This window comes from Bactrocera latifrons, unplaced genomic scaffold (assembly GCF_001853355.1).
Source record: "Bactrocera latifrons isolate USDA-ARS-PBARC rearing strain unplaced genomic scaffold, ASM185335v1 scaffold_14, whole genome shotgun sequence".
Classification (NCBI taxonomy): domain Eukaryota; kingdom Metazoa; phylum Arthropoda; class Insecta; order Diptera; family Tephritidae; genus Bactrocera; species Bactrocera latifrons.
In genome coordinates, this window is record NW_017534852.1 from 1,497,342 (window position 1) to 1,514,904 (window position 17,563).

The 17,563-nt window shown below is 32.6% G+C and overlaps 1 protein-coding gene across 1 annotated transcript in view; it reads left to right on the forward strand.

The window, feature by feature from the left end:
- Window positions 1–231: 231 nt before the first annotated feature.
- Window positions 232–17,563, forward strand: part of LOC108965380 (alkaline ceramidase) — a gene marked incomplete at its 3' end in the record, with an annotated part of 28,817 nt that continues 11,485 nt past the window's right edge. The window contains 1 exon segment of the mRNA XM_018927736.1: window positions 232–858. Coding sequence (XP_018783281.1) covers window positions 772–858 — 87 coding nt within the window. The 5' untranslated portion in view covers window positions 232–771.

The following is a 17,563-nucleotide window of genomic DNA, read 5'->3' on the forward strand; positions in this document are numbered from 1 at the left end:
AATAAGATAAGGATAAATTGCATTCATCGTATATAAGTAATAGAGAGAATTTGCCCTGAAAGTAAGAAAAAAATATTTTTCGACTGAAAATTTTAGCATACTTTTCAAAAAACCACCGAAAAATGAGTTGGCAACAATGAGCCCCATCATGTAATGAAAACGTCAAAAACAGAAATTGACAGTGAATTTTGTTTTGAGAACAGTTCAATAAATTCGTTTGTATTGTGTTAAAGTGTTTATCAGTGTTTAGTTTGCGTTTCTGTTTTTGTCTTCACCGATGTGCATATAATTAGTAAAAATACCTTTCTAGCGCTCGACACAAGTAGTCGCATAAAGACAATTATAGGAAAATAATAAGTTTATGTCTTCTCATATCTTGCGCTATAGAAATGGTCAAAGTGTAATTAAAAATTAGTTGTTTCAAAAAACGTATAAACCATTATATAATAAAAAACCAGTGATAAAAAACTAAATGCAATCGATTCGACTCCATTTCTTTGCAATCTGATCAAATATGAACGCTTTTGAAAACTAAGCTAGTTTTCCATAACGTAATAAATGTTTACATTAATTGCATTCGGTGCAATAAATACATAGTTTAACAGAATAGCTCACTAATAATTCACTTAAATGAAAAATTAAGTAAATAATAAAGTAAACTGGTTTAAAAGTGTAATATATTCTTTGAATAAAATACTATATCATTAATATTTTGTATTTAAATATACCGCCAAATTGGCTTCGCAAAGCTCTTTCCTCGATATTTACATCATGGCCTGGGAACATGGTAGCTCTCCGGTGGATTGGTGCGAAGGAAATTACCTGATATCTTCAAATATAGCAGAATTCGTGAATACGGTACGTCTGTTTACATAAGTTATTAAGTAATAGTGATCGCATGCATGTATGTAAGTAATAATATCTCTACATCGGAAACGGAATCGGAAATGTGACTTTGAACTATTTCCGTTTAATAATATAATAGGTATCTGGTGTTTGTACTTTAAATTACCAAATCTAAGTAAACATCAATGTATTTTTTAATGTAATAATTCATATTTAGTTTTTCAGTAAAACTCTAATTATGGACAGAAAAAATGTGTATGTAATATGTTGTAGTTGATATTGTTGTTGAGTGGTAGAAAACATTCTTTAAATATGTGTGAGAAATGATGTCGTCTTAACAGAACTTAGCCGGATGATAATACTTATTCGTTACTGTTAGTGATAACCAATTCTATTGAAAATAAAATATTTGCTATAACTTTTTGGTAAATACATAAATATGATTGTGTACTCATTAGCTAAGTGATCCGAAATAATTTATTACAAGGTACTTTACGCACTTGTTTTTATACATACATATGTAAGATATCTTAATAAAACTAAGCGAGAATACTACATTACTATAAAATAATTCACCTATTAATAAATATTAATCTACATTTATTATATGACAGATAATAATCTTTTATGGGTGTATCGAAATATTTCACACTTTTTTAATTTTACAATGCAATGTTACAATCTTTAGCCTCACCTACCTGTTTTTCAGTTAATTTTCCTAATCTCTACAGCAATTTATTATTTTCAGAAATTGTTGAACAAATTGTTGTTTATATATTTTGTTGTTATCAATCTTTCCCTTTTATATAAATATATATGTACATACACTGATGGCAGAAAAAATAGGGACAAACTCATTAACTTATTTTAAAACATAAAAAACATAATTTTGGATCACTTGTCACTGTGCACCGATGCTTGATGACCGTACTTTCGTTTTCCGATTATTATTTTTAAAATATCGGCGTAAAAACTAATTTTTTTAAGTTGACAGCGTTTTCAGTTGGTACAAATAATAGGGACAATCACCTAAAATTTTTTTAAAGAGTAAATATCACAACAAAAAATGTATAAATAATATCCTGGGTATGAAATTTGATAACAATAAGAAAAAAATAAAATATGTTGCGTGTAGAGCATTGCAACCCTTCTAAATAGAAAACTATGCTGAAAAATGCAAGAAGTATCATGTTTTGAATTCATCTATGTTTTGAATTAATCAAGATTTTCTGACATGTTTTGATTCGAAATTTTACTTTTTAAACAAAATTTACAATGAGCTCAAAACGCTATCAACTTGAACAAAGTACCATTTATCAAATTCTGGAAATAATAGACGGAAAACGAAATAAACAAACAGTACTGTTATCAAGCTAAAAGCTACATATGTTCATAAAAAGTTTTTTTTTGGCTTTGAAATAAGTCTATGGGTTTGTTCTTATTCTTTCTGCCACCTGTGTATATATGTAAGTCTTCATATATACACATGTATGTACATATAAGATAAAATGCTAGGGCGCTGAACTTATTTACCAGAAGTTGCTAAATAAATCATAAACGCAACAAAGAAAGTTTTTCAAATACATAGATACAACTTGAAATACGCAATTAAAATTTATGACATGATAAATACATTATTCAGAACAAAAAACTGCGTATTGTAAAGTATACAGTTAACAGGGACTACATTTTACATATATACATATGTACGTTTGTATGTCTTTGAACTTGCTCATGGTTATTCTGCGTGTTAAATATGTATGTACATTTGCAAAAACATAAATACGTACAACAAAATTGCAACTTTAGTACATATAGTAAAATAAACAAAAGTTTTAACTACTTTTAACGCCAATATTTCAAAATATGTATTGTTCAAGACTGCACTATATTTTTCGGGTAGTCGAAAAAGTCTTTTCGCATTTCTAACCAAACTTCAACTTATATTATTTATACTAATAAATAAATAAATAAATATGTACCATTGTTGCCATTTTTCAAATGTTCCAGAACGGAAGCGGGCGAACCATTGTTATGCTACATGAACTGATACAGCATCGTCTCCGTAAACTTCACACATTTCATTGGTGGCTTGCGTGGCATTCTTCTCTTTTTTATACAAAAATTTCAAAATAAAGCGAATTTCTTCATTATTTTCACTCATTTTTGAACAGCTGTAACTTTTTTCAACTTCCCCGAATTTTATTTTTTATGGTTAAATAAAGCTTACAATCTTACCTTTCCAACACTATAGTTATGGTTTGTTATTGGTAACACTAGAGATATACGACTGCAACTACATCTATTGACAAAATACGAAAAGACTTACTAATATTATTCAGATCGGATCACAAAAGTGTATAGTTTCCTTACAAACTGAAATGGATAACTTTTTTATTTAAAACTGATAATATATTATATTACACTTCTGCCAACGTTTTTTCCAATCTTCAAATCGATGAAGTTTTTATCTCTTCAATCGTAGCGTAGCGTCCTCCTTTCTTGAACTTCTTTAGTTTTGGGGACAAAAAAGTCATAGGGTACCAGTGTAATGTGTTAACCCGACGGGGTGTTTGGTCAAAACTCAGAAAAGTCAGTCACGCCGATGCGACTCATACCAAAATCATTGTTTGTAATCGGACGGCACGAGTCGTTCCTCAATAATTTCTCTAATAGACATTCGACGATTGGCCAATACTATTTTCTTCACTTTATTAACGTGTTCGTCTTTTCTTTCCGTGCTCGGATGCCGACAAGCTTTCGTGTCTATTTTTGTTTCGGTGTGCGCATACTGTCTTGCAATCCTTGGCGCAACATGGTGACCTGCCGAGTCTGCTCCATGTCATGAGGAACGCAAGGAAGGCTACGTTAAATTGTATACGGATTTACCTCCTAGCTGCAATTAGGAGGTGGAGATGCGGCTCTTGGTTGCCGCACGTATGCACCCCCTAGCAACCCATCTGAGAAGTGCTTTAGAGAACCACTCACACCGGTTGAGAGGGACAAGGTACCTACCAATCCCAGGATATATAGTATGTTTGAACACATGTTCTTATATTAGCTGTTTCAATATTCAAAGTATGTACAAAGCATTCACATTTTGGAGGACTTAAAAAAATCCAGTAAATATCTGGAATTTGTTATCAACACCATTAATGCCTGCCTTACCGTCCGAAAGGTCAAAAAGCGATATTTTCTTCTATTGGAGCCTTGGAGTTTAACAAAATAAGATTGGGTGTAAACAGGTAATATATAAATACCTGTGTATTTATGCAATGATAGACATACACCTTACCACGTTCCGGGATTATTAAAAATGTTCGTAAATCCTTTTATAATCAGTGAATTTTTAGTTATAAATTTGTTATCTGCTACTAGTCGTTTATTAGAGCTCCACGCTCATAAATCATTTCAAATCCATATATAAAGTTATTAATCGATGCGAAGGCATGTGTGCAATTAACTATAAATGGGATAGTGAGGGTATGTGTGCATATACTATATATAATACTGGCAAAATGGCAACATAGGTTAAGGGGTTAGGTGGTTTTCAGAGGTACAAAAAAAAAGGTATTTTTACGATTTTTTTTTAATACAAGCAATCATATATTTGAAAAATATAATATGTTATATCAAAGGTATATATTCGAACAATATCTCCTGAAATTTCGATACAAAAATGTTGAAAATTCCGCCGTTGAGACCGCATTTCCCTGGGTGTCTCTCAAAAAAGTGCTCTCGCCGTGGGCAGCATAACTTAGTATTGGTTCATATAAAATTAAAAACTAAGCATATTCTGTTAGTACATATCTAAATCTCGTTTTTGAACGTAGGAAATAAAAAAATATTAAAATTGTCGTTCTTTTCTCGGACTTTGAACAAAAAATCTCATATTATACAATACGAACTAAATCGGTCGATAACTTTTTGAGACCGACTTCAAAAACGCAGCTTCGAGAAAAACGCGTTTAAAGACAGGGCACTTAGCACAGCTAGCCTAGCACAAGTTCTCAAGGCTGTACCTCCGAAATTATTACTCAGATCAACTTTAAAATTTAGGACTATATTCTATAGATATTGTAGAATTTAATAAAGTAAACTAAAAAAAAAATCGATTTTTGGAAATTTTCAAACCCACCTAAGCACTTAAGGGGTTACGAGAGATAGAAGGCCGAAAAAGCGAATATTCCAGATTTTTTCTGAGAAAACTTTTAAATTTATTCATACAAAAATTATGATATCTTTTAACTGTAATTGCAAATATATTTATTTGGTAAGGAACTACAGCTGATCTCTGTGAGCTACTGTTGAAAAGGACGTTTTGCGGTGACCACTATATCTCTGAACTGGATCCTCTGAAACCAAACAGATTTCGTTAAAGTAACGTTAAAGCTAGTAATTAATCGGATAAATAAGCGAAATCAAAATTTTTGACAAAATGGCGGTTTCTAACAAAAATCGATTTATTACCAACATTTCGGCCTTAAATTTTTTATAAAAAAAATATTTATCGGGGAAAAAAAATTTCGATTAATTACTAAACGATATATATAAAAATATACATATGTAAGAAGGTTGTGTTAAAATTTGAGACTAATCGGTTTAGCCGTTTTCGAGTAATGTTGGTCACCGACTTTGAAAACAATATTTTGAGGAAAACACGTTTAAGGTTTGTAATGCAATTAAAATTATGAAATAATAAAATATTCTATTTACTTTAACTTACATTTTCCATTTTACAGCGAAGAAACCAACACGTGAGAAAAGAGTAAACAGCCGATTGTGATTTGCGACAAATCGAATAGTTGCAATTTTGTGTAAAAATATATGTATATGTATATATATTTTACCCTAGTTCTTAGGTGGAACATAGGGCCTCAATAAACAAATTATAATTAATTTTATTTTTGGTCGAAATAAATTGCATGTAAAAATGTAGAGCTTTTTTGAGATATTGCAATTTTGCAATAAATGCCGAAAGCTTGCGACATTAAATGAGTATTCCTAATATTTATTTATTATCGCGAATTTAGAATATATATGAATTTAGGGATATGCGTCTTTGTGTGTACTATAATATTTCTTTACGTATATTTAAAAAAGTGTAGAGGATGCTTGAAGTCTGAGCAAAATTATAACAAGGCCATCATTCAAAAACAGTTTTTGCAAATATAAATGAAAAATTGATAAATGAAATAAGAGAGTGAAGAGAAAGCTATTAAAAATCTCAGAAGTTAAGTTTGTTCTTGAAAAATCGTTTATGAAATCATAATAATATAATTCTTGATCTTAACGGGGTGAACACGTATGACGCTTGTTTTTTCGAAATTTTTTGCTAGTGAAAGGGAAAACAGAGAGCTTCCAAATTTTTACTATGTATTAATTAAGCCTTGATATATGTATATTTATGAAGTTTTTTAAGTAAAAATATTTTGTTGAATGCGAGATTTTTATTTCTAATGGTACCCATGATTTCAGCACACTGGCTAACCTAAAAACAATAATACAAAATTTATGTAAATCTGTAAGTAGATGGCTATCGCTGGAAATAGCATCTTTTACAAATTTTGAAAATTAATTTTTCAAACGCTTTTAAACATTAAACATTAAAACTCAAAATTTCATGTTTTTTGGGACTACTTTTTTTATGAAAAAGAAAGGAAATTATTCAATATTTTTCAAAAATCTTAGTTCAGGATATAGTTACATACATATGTGATAAATCTACCAGTAAAATTTGAAAGCAATCGAAAGCAATGAAAACGTTTTTGAGACATCATGGACGCCAATTTAAAAAATATAGATTCGAGAAAAACTGTTTTGAAAATTTAGGTTATAGGTCACGAGCTCTAAAGACTTTACTCTCTTACTGCTGAGACTTTGCCATATTCACATTCTATGAAAAAAAATAAATTTGAAATCACAAATTGAGTAAAAGACAACTGTGGACGATCACAAAACAATCAATAAAATGGGTAAATTAGAAAAGAATTAAAGCAAGGCTATCATTTGCAAACGCCCTCTGGGGGGAAATCTGTAAAATCATATTTTCTTTTGATGAAACTAATATAAATTTGAGGTCACGAAAAAACCCAGTAGTTGGGAATATAAAGGTATGATGCCTACATCGCATACTTCGTTGAAATATGTCAAAGTCGTCTTATATCTCACACCGCTGACCGTTCCATCGGATGTTGTCAACGTCCATGTATATCGGGAATAATGAGTGACTTATAATGTGTTGCTTTTGTTCGTCGATAGCGGACTTTACTTCTCAATTGCCTACTCAGTCCGAAGTAGCACCTGTTGGCGTTGGATTTCGCAGTTGACATTGTTGTTGCTCTTAATACTAGATGAAATTATCTACGACTTCGAAGTTAGGACTGTCATCAGCGACTCGCAAGTGTAAGTACTGTTTGTGCTGATGGCAGGAGATAGTTCGTCTTGTCCTCGTTCACTACCAGACCCATTTGCTTCGCTTTCTTATCCATTCTGGAGAAAGCAAAACTAACGGAGGGGTTGTTGAGGCCAATGATATCAATATCATCGCCTTACGCCAGCAGCCATACACTCTTATAGAAGAAGGAAGATTGACTCAGCAATTTATAGTTTTCTTACCATATGCATATACATATGTATACATATAAATATATAATACATACAGAGGTTCGAAAAGAGTTATTCACATTTTGTAATAACACCATTATGAATAAGCTACCAACCAATAATCTTACACAAGTTATATATACAAAAGTACATATACAAAATCCAACTTTAATTATTAGATTTGAATATGATAAGTAGTACATAAGCCAAGGAGAGGTAATAAAAGTAAAAAAAAACGACAATCGATCATAATACATTATGTATCTAATGTAGGGTGGGTAAAAAACGAATGTTATTATCGCTTTCAGAAAGTCTCTCAAAATAAAATAATAAAAAAATAGAAAACTGTAAGACGGAGAACTTTCCCGTTACAATTAAGAGCTGATATTTGGAGTTTCCACCGGCGAGTACTGAATCGCAACCCTTCAAAGCTGGAGTGTTCTCTTCCATCCGCTATGTGCGCCATATATCTCGTACAGCTCATCGTTCCGTCGACGGAAATGATGAGGGACTTGTAGAGTTTGGTATTTTTTCATCCAGAGAGGACTTTACTTTTCAATTGCATTTCAAGTCTGATATTGTTGTTGGTCGCGAATGCGATGACTGTTTGTTTGATGACAGGAGATATTTCCTTTTGTTTTCGTTCTCAACCAGACCCATATTATCTAGAATGAAGAATTCAAACCTTAGGGAGTCTTCTTGTCTGAAACCTCTCTTGGTATCGAACGGTTCGAAAAGGTCTTTCCCGATCCTGATAGAACTTTTGGTGTTGTGTGTTGTTCAACGTCAGATTACACAGCCGTATAAGCTTTGCGGGGATATCAAGTGTGGACATAGCAGCAGTTCCTTTTTGAAAGCAGCTTTAAAATCGACGAGGAGGTGGTGTGTGTCGATCTTCCTTTTACGGGTCTTTTCCAAGAATCTGGTCGATAGTAGATTTTCCATATCGGTTGACGGTGGGCTTCAGTCCTTCACACATTACGCTCGATAAGACCTTATATGCGATATTATAGAGGCTTATCCCGCGGTAATTGGCGCAGATTGTAGAGCAGATAACATTTAGGTCTGAATCGTCGGGCATGCTTTCATTCGACTATATCTTGCAAAGGAGCTGACGAAATTTATTCAAAAAAGATTATACTTTACTTTCAGAAATTTCTATTGAAAATTAGGGGTTTTTTGGCGTTATTAAGTCAAGTATTAAAAAAAAAAATAAAATGTAAAAATAACACTGTGGAACATTTTTGGGATTATTGTCTGGGGGGTGAGAAATTCCAAGTCAGAGTGATGGTGCTAGGTCAGTATAGTAAAACCCTCAAAGGGTTTGACGTTCGTATATGTCAGCTTTTTTTTATGACCTTTTAAATTTTTTCCTTATCTTGATGTTTTGTCGCTTAGTTGTAACATTTTGGCTAAAAAAAAAAACAATTTCCGAGAATGCTCTTCCTTGCGACAGAAACATTGTAGTTGTTAGAACGATGCTTTCCCAACAAGCCTTCTATTACTTCTTTGATTGCCTGYCATGCATTCAATTCAGCGTCGAGTGACGCATTCAAAATATTGTTGAATGCGTCACTTTTAATCAGCTTTCATATATCTGGACCATTTAGTCTGCCTGATTGGAAAAAAATAATTTGTTTGGAAATAAGGAAAAAATTTAAAAGGTCATAAAAAAAAAATTACACATACGAACGCCAAATCCTTTGAGGGTTTTACTATACTGACCTAGTACCATCACCCTGACTTGGAATTTCTCACCCCCCAGATTAGCTGTTGTACTGTGTAATAGACAAAAAATAGTTTGTTTAAATTTCTCCCTTACATTATCATGTGTAAAAAGTTTGAAAACATAAGTTATAAATCTTTTAGTAAAGATAATTCTTTTATTTCTAATTCGTTTTTAACCCTTAAAAACTCAACTTTGGTCAGCGAAATAGCTGATGAAGCGAGTTATTGATAATATCAGTACTCTCAAATATCGGGATCCCGATGGCTTCAGTGAATTTCATACCTATTTATTAATCGCAATGTGTATATGAACTAACTCAAAAAAACTATAATTATCATATTGCACAAATTAGCATGTACTCATATGAATGAATGTATAAATTGCTACATTTTATATTATATTAACAAGTGTGATCAAAGTTACAGCTCTGATGCGATAAGCTTGTAACATACCTTACTTACATATCTATATGTGTTTACACATTGAATTGTTTATTACTCAACCAATGTTACTCGTACAATGTACGACTAAATTTAACTTATTTCTGAGAAAAGTGATTAGTTCTTGAAGCGTTTTGCATCGAACTCTCCCAGAAAAACGTCGCCTTTTTAAGGCCAAAACTTGTTGCTAGTGGCACTTTCTCTTTCCGCAGCTCTTCTCGTAAAGTTTGGGGCCCACAGTGAAGAACGGTTTCGATCCTATTAGACTAGTTTCCGTAGCTTTTTTCACCAAGAAATCGGGTATTACACTACATCCATGCTTCTAAGATTTTGTTTTCAGTGGCAACCCTGTTAAGAATTTTTATGCACCCAGTACCATTGTTGATTTGGTAAAGTGTCGCTTTAATATTACCGTGAATGACAATTTGTTTCCTGTGATAGTTTTTGTATAGAATAATTTAGAATAATCTCTGCATATCTGTTGATGACATCGGCCTTAGCTTGAAAAATGCTGGCAGTTTGGTACGTGGTTTTACTATACCATCCTTAATTCCATCTGCCATTCTCGAGCCGTCTGCACAACATTGCATTGTGCTCCCACGAAGGTACTTTTTCAGGTTCTAACAGGTAGGCGTATGCACACAAATACGCTATGGTGGATTTGCAATCATGATGTGTACGAATGCGGCACAAAGTAATTAAAAGTTCCGATATCATTACATCAATCAAATGGACTTTTTTCGAGACTATAAAAGTAAGGGAGTCGTGTTAGGTTAAATAAAGGTTGAGATGAAAGTCACAAGTATCTTGTGATATCAAAACCTTTACGTATCGACTAAGCGCCTTAATCTCATTACACATTTACTAGGTAATTGATTCGACTATTTGCTTGAAAAGCTAAGGCAGTATGAATCAAGATATTATAACTTTTGTTTCGCAAGAGGTGGATAGTCTAGAAGGAAATAAGTGCTTCTTGCAAACAACTTCGACAACTAACATCCTATAGCTTGCTGAATCACTGTAAACACGGGTTTGGGCGAACCTTACCCATATTTAGAAGCTCATTAGATCTCTTGTAATGCATCTTGTGCTGGATTAACTTGTCTAGTAAAAAGAAATTCCTAATTTTTCCAGTATCTGGTTTAGTAATAAGTCATAATGGAAATCTTCGAGTTACACCGCAATGTAAGAACTGTTTAAGTTGCCCAGTAGCTAAGCATTTGCTTGTTTGAAACTGGAATAAAGCTGTATACGAAAAAATCGACGTACATATGGATGCTACAAGAATTAAATTCTTAATTGAAAAAAACCTCAGATATCAAATTTCCATCATCGGATTGCGGCACCAAGAGATTGCAACCTGTTCCGTTCCATGGTAAAAATTCACCGCCAGAGAAACTTTTGAAAATCAACTGTTCTAGTGTTTTGCCAATAGGAACAAGAACAATGCAACTGCGACAAAGGATGCCAAAAATTTGCGCCATTAGTAAATATATAATTAGGCTCATCTTCCACATATCTAATTTTTTTTCTGATTTCTAAACTTCTTGTTAATTAACAAAAGTGATTAATTATTGCTTAGGCAATCGGAAATTAATCTAATGGCTTTAGTTCCTTTTTAGTTGTTGTGCACGCATTTGCTCGTGTTTACATTCGGTATAAAGTCACGATTATATCAAATCTACCTATTTGCATTTTCAATGCATATTAATTAAGCATTGCACAAGTCTATATATGTATAATAAACAGCTGTGTTCATGAAAATAGTATGGTGGGTTCCAACCATAAAGCAAAAAAAAATTAAGTTAAAAAGACAAACTACGAATTCAATTTAAAGAATTTTTTAGTTATTTCTACGTATATGCAGTTTATTTTTTTACTAATATCATTTTTTAAACAAAAAAGTCTTAAGTAAATAAAAAGTCTTAGTAAGTTCATGAAAATAGGGCGCTTTATTTGTCGAAGGAAAAAAAGAAAAAGTCTAGTTAACAATTAAAATTTCTACTAAATGTCTTCGATTGCCTAATATGTGGTTGTAAATCCTTTATTTTTTATACAACCATACACTGACGTTACGTGGAGTCGATAAGAACCTTACAAGGCTTCATAGGGATTTATGACTACTAGCCAAAGTTATATTCTATTTGATGTATTTGCTATTGCTATAACTAGTTTAACATCTTCTCATAAATTTTCAATTAGAATCAGGTTCAGTGCCTGCACTACCGGGACATTACGTCGAACATTTCTGATACAAACCACTCCTTAGCTACTTTGGCCCGTATGTTCTTCATATACCTATGTAGGAACCCTATGATTTGTAAGGGTAGTAATTATTTATATACTTTTTGAGGACACTTAGAGCTGTCTTTTTATATAACCAATAATTTCTCTGCCCTTCTTAAATTTTTTGCCCATTATTAACTGCATTATTGTTGTATTTTATAGCAGTTTATATCATTGGAGAGATGTATCCCACTACTGTTTCGATTCCCTGTAAGTTCTGTCTCACTATCAATTCATACATCTCGATGGAACCATGCTTTCCTCTACACACTAAAAGGGAAAGTGAACTAGGATTTGAAAAAAATCAGAAAATTATTAAATTGCTTAGATAGACTCACTTATCGCAACTAACTAATAATTTTTTAATTTATCTACTATTTTTTTGAACAGCTTGTTTCTTATCTAATGCAAAAATACGGCGTAGTAAAAGCAGCGGGAGCAGATGTAACTAGATATTTTCGTTTTTAAAATTTCAAGTATCTATTCTACCAAAATAAAATAATCACTTTGTTTGACTTATCAAATTAGTATCTATTAGGAAAGATCTTTATAAATATATAAGAAGTTGTTGCACTACTATTTTCATGAACACAACTGTATATCGTCTTCACATAGAATCGTTCATATGCAAATAGACTTCTAAAATAAGGTCATTGACTTATGATTATATAATATTTACTCTTCAATTATTCTCTAGACTACTACTTTAAAACACAAAGGGTTTGATAAGAATTTACACTTGTGCTTAGAGGCAGATAAGAAGTTGTAAATTAATTTTATTTCATCACCAACAAAATCCGTTTTGAAATTGATCGCACTTACTTCTATTTGATTGTATCACTGGGAACAACACATTTGTGTTGGTTGGATTTTTTGTTTTGTAGTCAAGGGATGTGGAGCTCAAATCCACATTATTTACTAAAATGACAAAAATAGCTTTACGTGATGGAAAATTTTTGAACTCAAATTCGTAATCAGGGCATCTCAAATAATCAATAATCCTTCAGATTTGTTGAGTCGGGTAATTAGGCTTATCATGGAATTTCTATGTAATCAAGTTAAAGTAATACATTTGTCTACTAAAAATTTTTAAGTTACTTATAAAAATATGCTGTTGTTTTAATTTTTGGTAAAAATTGAAGAATTGACATCTTAAGTTCGGGTACAGCCGATCTTTTTATACTCTCTTAAAGTCGGAGAAATATCTTCAGTTCTTCGCAAAACTTGTCAGCGCATTTAGTTAATATAGCTAAAGCTTTGTAAAGCTTATGTGCATGAAATCTATTAGAGGGCAATGCCATGCCCACCAAATGTCCTTTCCAACATCGATTCTCTGCCCTAAATTATAGTTATAGCCACAAATTCGGATGGGCTTAGTTATAGCCTTCTTTCGTTTAATAGGTGTGACAAAGCTCTGATTAGATTGGGTTTGCACCCGGACTCTTCTGTCGCTCGGCAAATTTTCCTTTTGATATCGCTCGTACGCACGGGCGACATGAGTCGGGCAACTCGACTCGAATATTTTTTTTTGCCCTTAAATATTTGGTTTTTGTTGTTTGTATCACTTACAACTACTGAGATATAGGGTTATATATGTATGAATATATAAATAATTGGGGTGGTGAGGTGAGTTGAAATCTGATACAAGCGATAACTTGAGTGAAAATTAAGATATGTTGATGAAGTTTGGTACATGCGTCTTGGCAAAAAAGGAAGCACGAGTTCGTAGAAAGACATAATTGGACCAAAGCCACATCTAAAAACGCCAATGGATGAAAATCAATAAAGTGCCATAACTAACCATTAAATTAAGATATAGAACTTTAATTTGACACACGGGATCGCAGTAGCATGGAGCACTTTTGTCTGAAATTTTTGAAATAGCGGGCGTGGCCCTGCCCTCTAATTGATTTAATGTAAATATTTCTTACTCCTATCTCCACTTAAGGTACAATAACAAAAAAGCATGGATTGATGGATTGAGAATTTACGCATATGAGTACGAAAGTAAACAGCAGTCGACTGTATGTTTCAAAATGACCCGAACACAACAACAGTTTATCGCGCACGAAGTATTTCCAAGCAAATTTTTGTGTCTTTTTTGGAAAAATTGGACAACTTTGCCAGTTCTGTTTCAAGAAATCAGTAAAATCAACCGCCGAAGACGGTTTACACTTCCCCGCGACAGTACTAGCTCTCACAAATGGACTGAAACAACTGTATTTTTGAGCACTCAAAATATAGATTTGATGAGTTATGCCCTGCTTAGTCCTGTCGTGGTATTCAATGACTTCTTTTTATCCTCATTCGTAAAAAATAACTAAGAGGTCAACGCTTTTCGACACCAGAAGATACGGTAGATGCGTTAAGAACGCATGTTTTGGAAATACCTCAATTTAAATGGCAAAAGTGCTACGATAATTGGTTCAAACACATGAAAAAGAATAGATAGATCTCTTAAATTATAATATTTTGAAAGACAATAATGCGGGTATCGATGATTAATATTTATTGATTTGATTTTATTTTAAAAAATTCACTCACTTTCTTCAAATAATTCATATTGAATTCTTATGCAACATTTGAAATATATATTTATTGTAGTTCCTTTAACTCCGCAAGATTTAAATTTATTTTTTTCATAATTTAGCTATTCGGTTACGATCGGCATCAAGTCTTTGCGTACGTTTTTGGATTGTCTCGGTAGCTCGCGAAGAAGATTTTTCTTCACTATCTTGTTGAAGCTGTGATTCATGATCTTCTTTAGTTTCAATATTCCTTTTTGTAGATATTCCGTTACGATTTTTCTCAATGCGTAATTCACATTCATCAGCTGTTTCATTTGCTATTTTTTTCCTTAACATTTTTTGATTTGTAGGGTTTTTGTTACCAATACTTGCTTTTTTGGGTGCCATTTTTTTCGCAAATCAGCTATGAGCATATATTTTTCGAACTTTGATAATAAAAGCATTTTGAACCATAAGAACAACCATGATTATAAATATCATAACTTATTATTAAAAAAAAAAAAAAACGTTTGCGTGTCTAACCTAAAACCAGCAGTGTATATGAATATGTAAATAATCAAATTTATTTTACTTGAAGTCATAACATTATAAACATACCTAATCTGAAATATTCTAATTTAACACCTGTCGTACGTATTTTATGAAGTGCTTTAACCGTTTTTTTGCTTATCAGTTATCAGAAAAAATTGTTAGTTCAGCTGTTGACACCTACCTGTCTCCCAAACAATGTTAAAATTTTTGTGCACACCTCTTCTAAATAAGCAATAAAAATTTAAATATTTCAACTACATGCATACATATGTATATTATGTGTGGATAGTCAACAATTTATTGATAAGATTTCAAATTTTTCGCAATGTCAAGGTGGAAGCTAAAATTATTGCTCTATATTCTATAATTACCTGGGAACGGGTGGCAAAACACGGCAGGCAAAAAATAAGTCACATTTGTTTTAGTACACGACTATTTACGTAAATACATATTTAATTCGTATAATAGTGCATACTAAATTGCGTACAATATGTGCAAATTAATTGAACGCATTCTCCAATTCACACCTTAAGTTCAACCTCCCTTTATATTAGGGCATCCGTTTGTTACACTTAGTAGAAATTTTACTGTTAGTAATGATAAAAAACTATTTAACGTAATTTCGAAATGATCAGGTGTGAATTAACAAAGGTTCATTCATTTGCATATTAATACGGAAGTATGGAGGAAAAGGGTGATATTTTATATTTAAAGTTACAAATACTAATTTTATATCGAGTAAACTTATTGACTTCGCCAATTTTATGGTATTTATGTTGTGAATGGGGTTTTGGGTATATGGGACAGAGACTGCGACTTATAAAGAGCATATTATCTTTGTCAATTTAGCAATACTTACATTTAGGTAAAAACCCATATCTCAGGAGCTATTTGATCGATTTCAATCAAATTCTTTAGGTATTATCTTTGCATTCTTAACTCACAATGCGATTCACACAAAAACCACTCATTATTCCATATAACACAATTTGAAATTGCAACTGATGTTTTGAAATCAAGAAGCAATCAATATATCCAGATAAAATATTGCCGAATAGTGCTTTAGAAATGAGCTAACTTATGATTAAGAATTGTCCAAATCAAATCAAATCTAATGCTAACTTTTTATCGAAAATGTCTGTCAATCTTTGAAATGTAATTTAGAAATTCGGAAAATCCTTATCTCATAATAAAAGGGCAGTATGTCAAAAATGGTTTGAATCGGTTCCATATCCATATAACTTACATATATCAATAATCCATTTACGATTTCGCCGAACAATGAATGTTGAATTCCTTCAATGAATGTTTTTCCCCCTTGCAAGTTGCAAAAGTATGTAATATAATACATACACTTACAGCCGAACTTAACCCTACCTTTTCTTGTTTTTTATTATGTTGATATATGTACATGCTCCTGAAGTACCATAAAATCAGCTCCTTATTCGTGAATTCTTGGTCAGAGACAATACTTTTACGATGCTCCTGCCTGCATATCTTCGAGACATGGAGAATAACGACAATCTTAAAGAACCGCCGTTTTATAAGATAGAGTTTGAGAAGTTTTCGACAATTAGAGTAAGCATAAGTGCATGACATTGAATATCACTTTTTTGAAAGCGACAACATTAATGCAAACGAATGAATAAATATTAAAAACAAGTAAAAGTTCGGGTGTAACCAAAAATTCTATATTCTTACAACTTGTAAGAATCAAATTCCGAGAAATTTCTTCAGGAAAATATGGGAGTTGGTGGTAGTATTGATTCGGTTTTATCTATTTTTGCCACATAACTCACATACAATCACCAATCATATGGAGGAAAGTCAGACAGATGTTCGAAAATCCTGATGTTAGTTATATGGGGGCTAGGTCAAATGTTCGCCATTTTATCCATATTATTCACAAAGATAAATTCCGAGATACAAGGTGTGTCCCAAAGTAAATAGGACTTAGAAAAAAACAGAATAAATATTTCTTTCGGCAAAAGTAATTTATTTTGTTCAAAATAGTCTCCTTCTGCTTCAATACAGCACGGTATTGCACGGTTCAAAAGTATGTCGAACGAACTTTAGCTAAAACAAGCGTCGATCGATGTGACGGTGCATTATCGTGCAACAAACTTTCATCTTCGCAATATTCGGGCCGAACACGTCAAATACGGCGCACCAAACGCTTTAAAACATCAAGATAGAATACCGAATTAACGTTTTGGCTGGGTGGAACAAATTCTTTGTCGGCAATACCCTTGGAATCTTAAAAATAAATCTGCTGATTTGTCTTCACTTTTGACTTCTCCATCCGCGATTTTTTGGATTTCGGCTCGTCCGGTGCCTTCCATTCAGGACTCTGGCGTTTCGTTGCGGGATCATATTGGAAACACCACGTTTCGTCACCAGTCACAATATTGTAAAAGAGCCTTTGCCTTCGAATGTTGGGTTCTGAGCAGTTTTTGGTCGTCGGTCACCAGGGGACGCTAGATTCATGCTTATTTTGGAACGCACCTTGTATGTGATTTTGCTGAAAAGTGTGCGGTAAGGATGCTTAAGGGATTTATCCTGAATGGCAATGGCTATTGTAGCTTAACCTTACACTT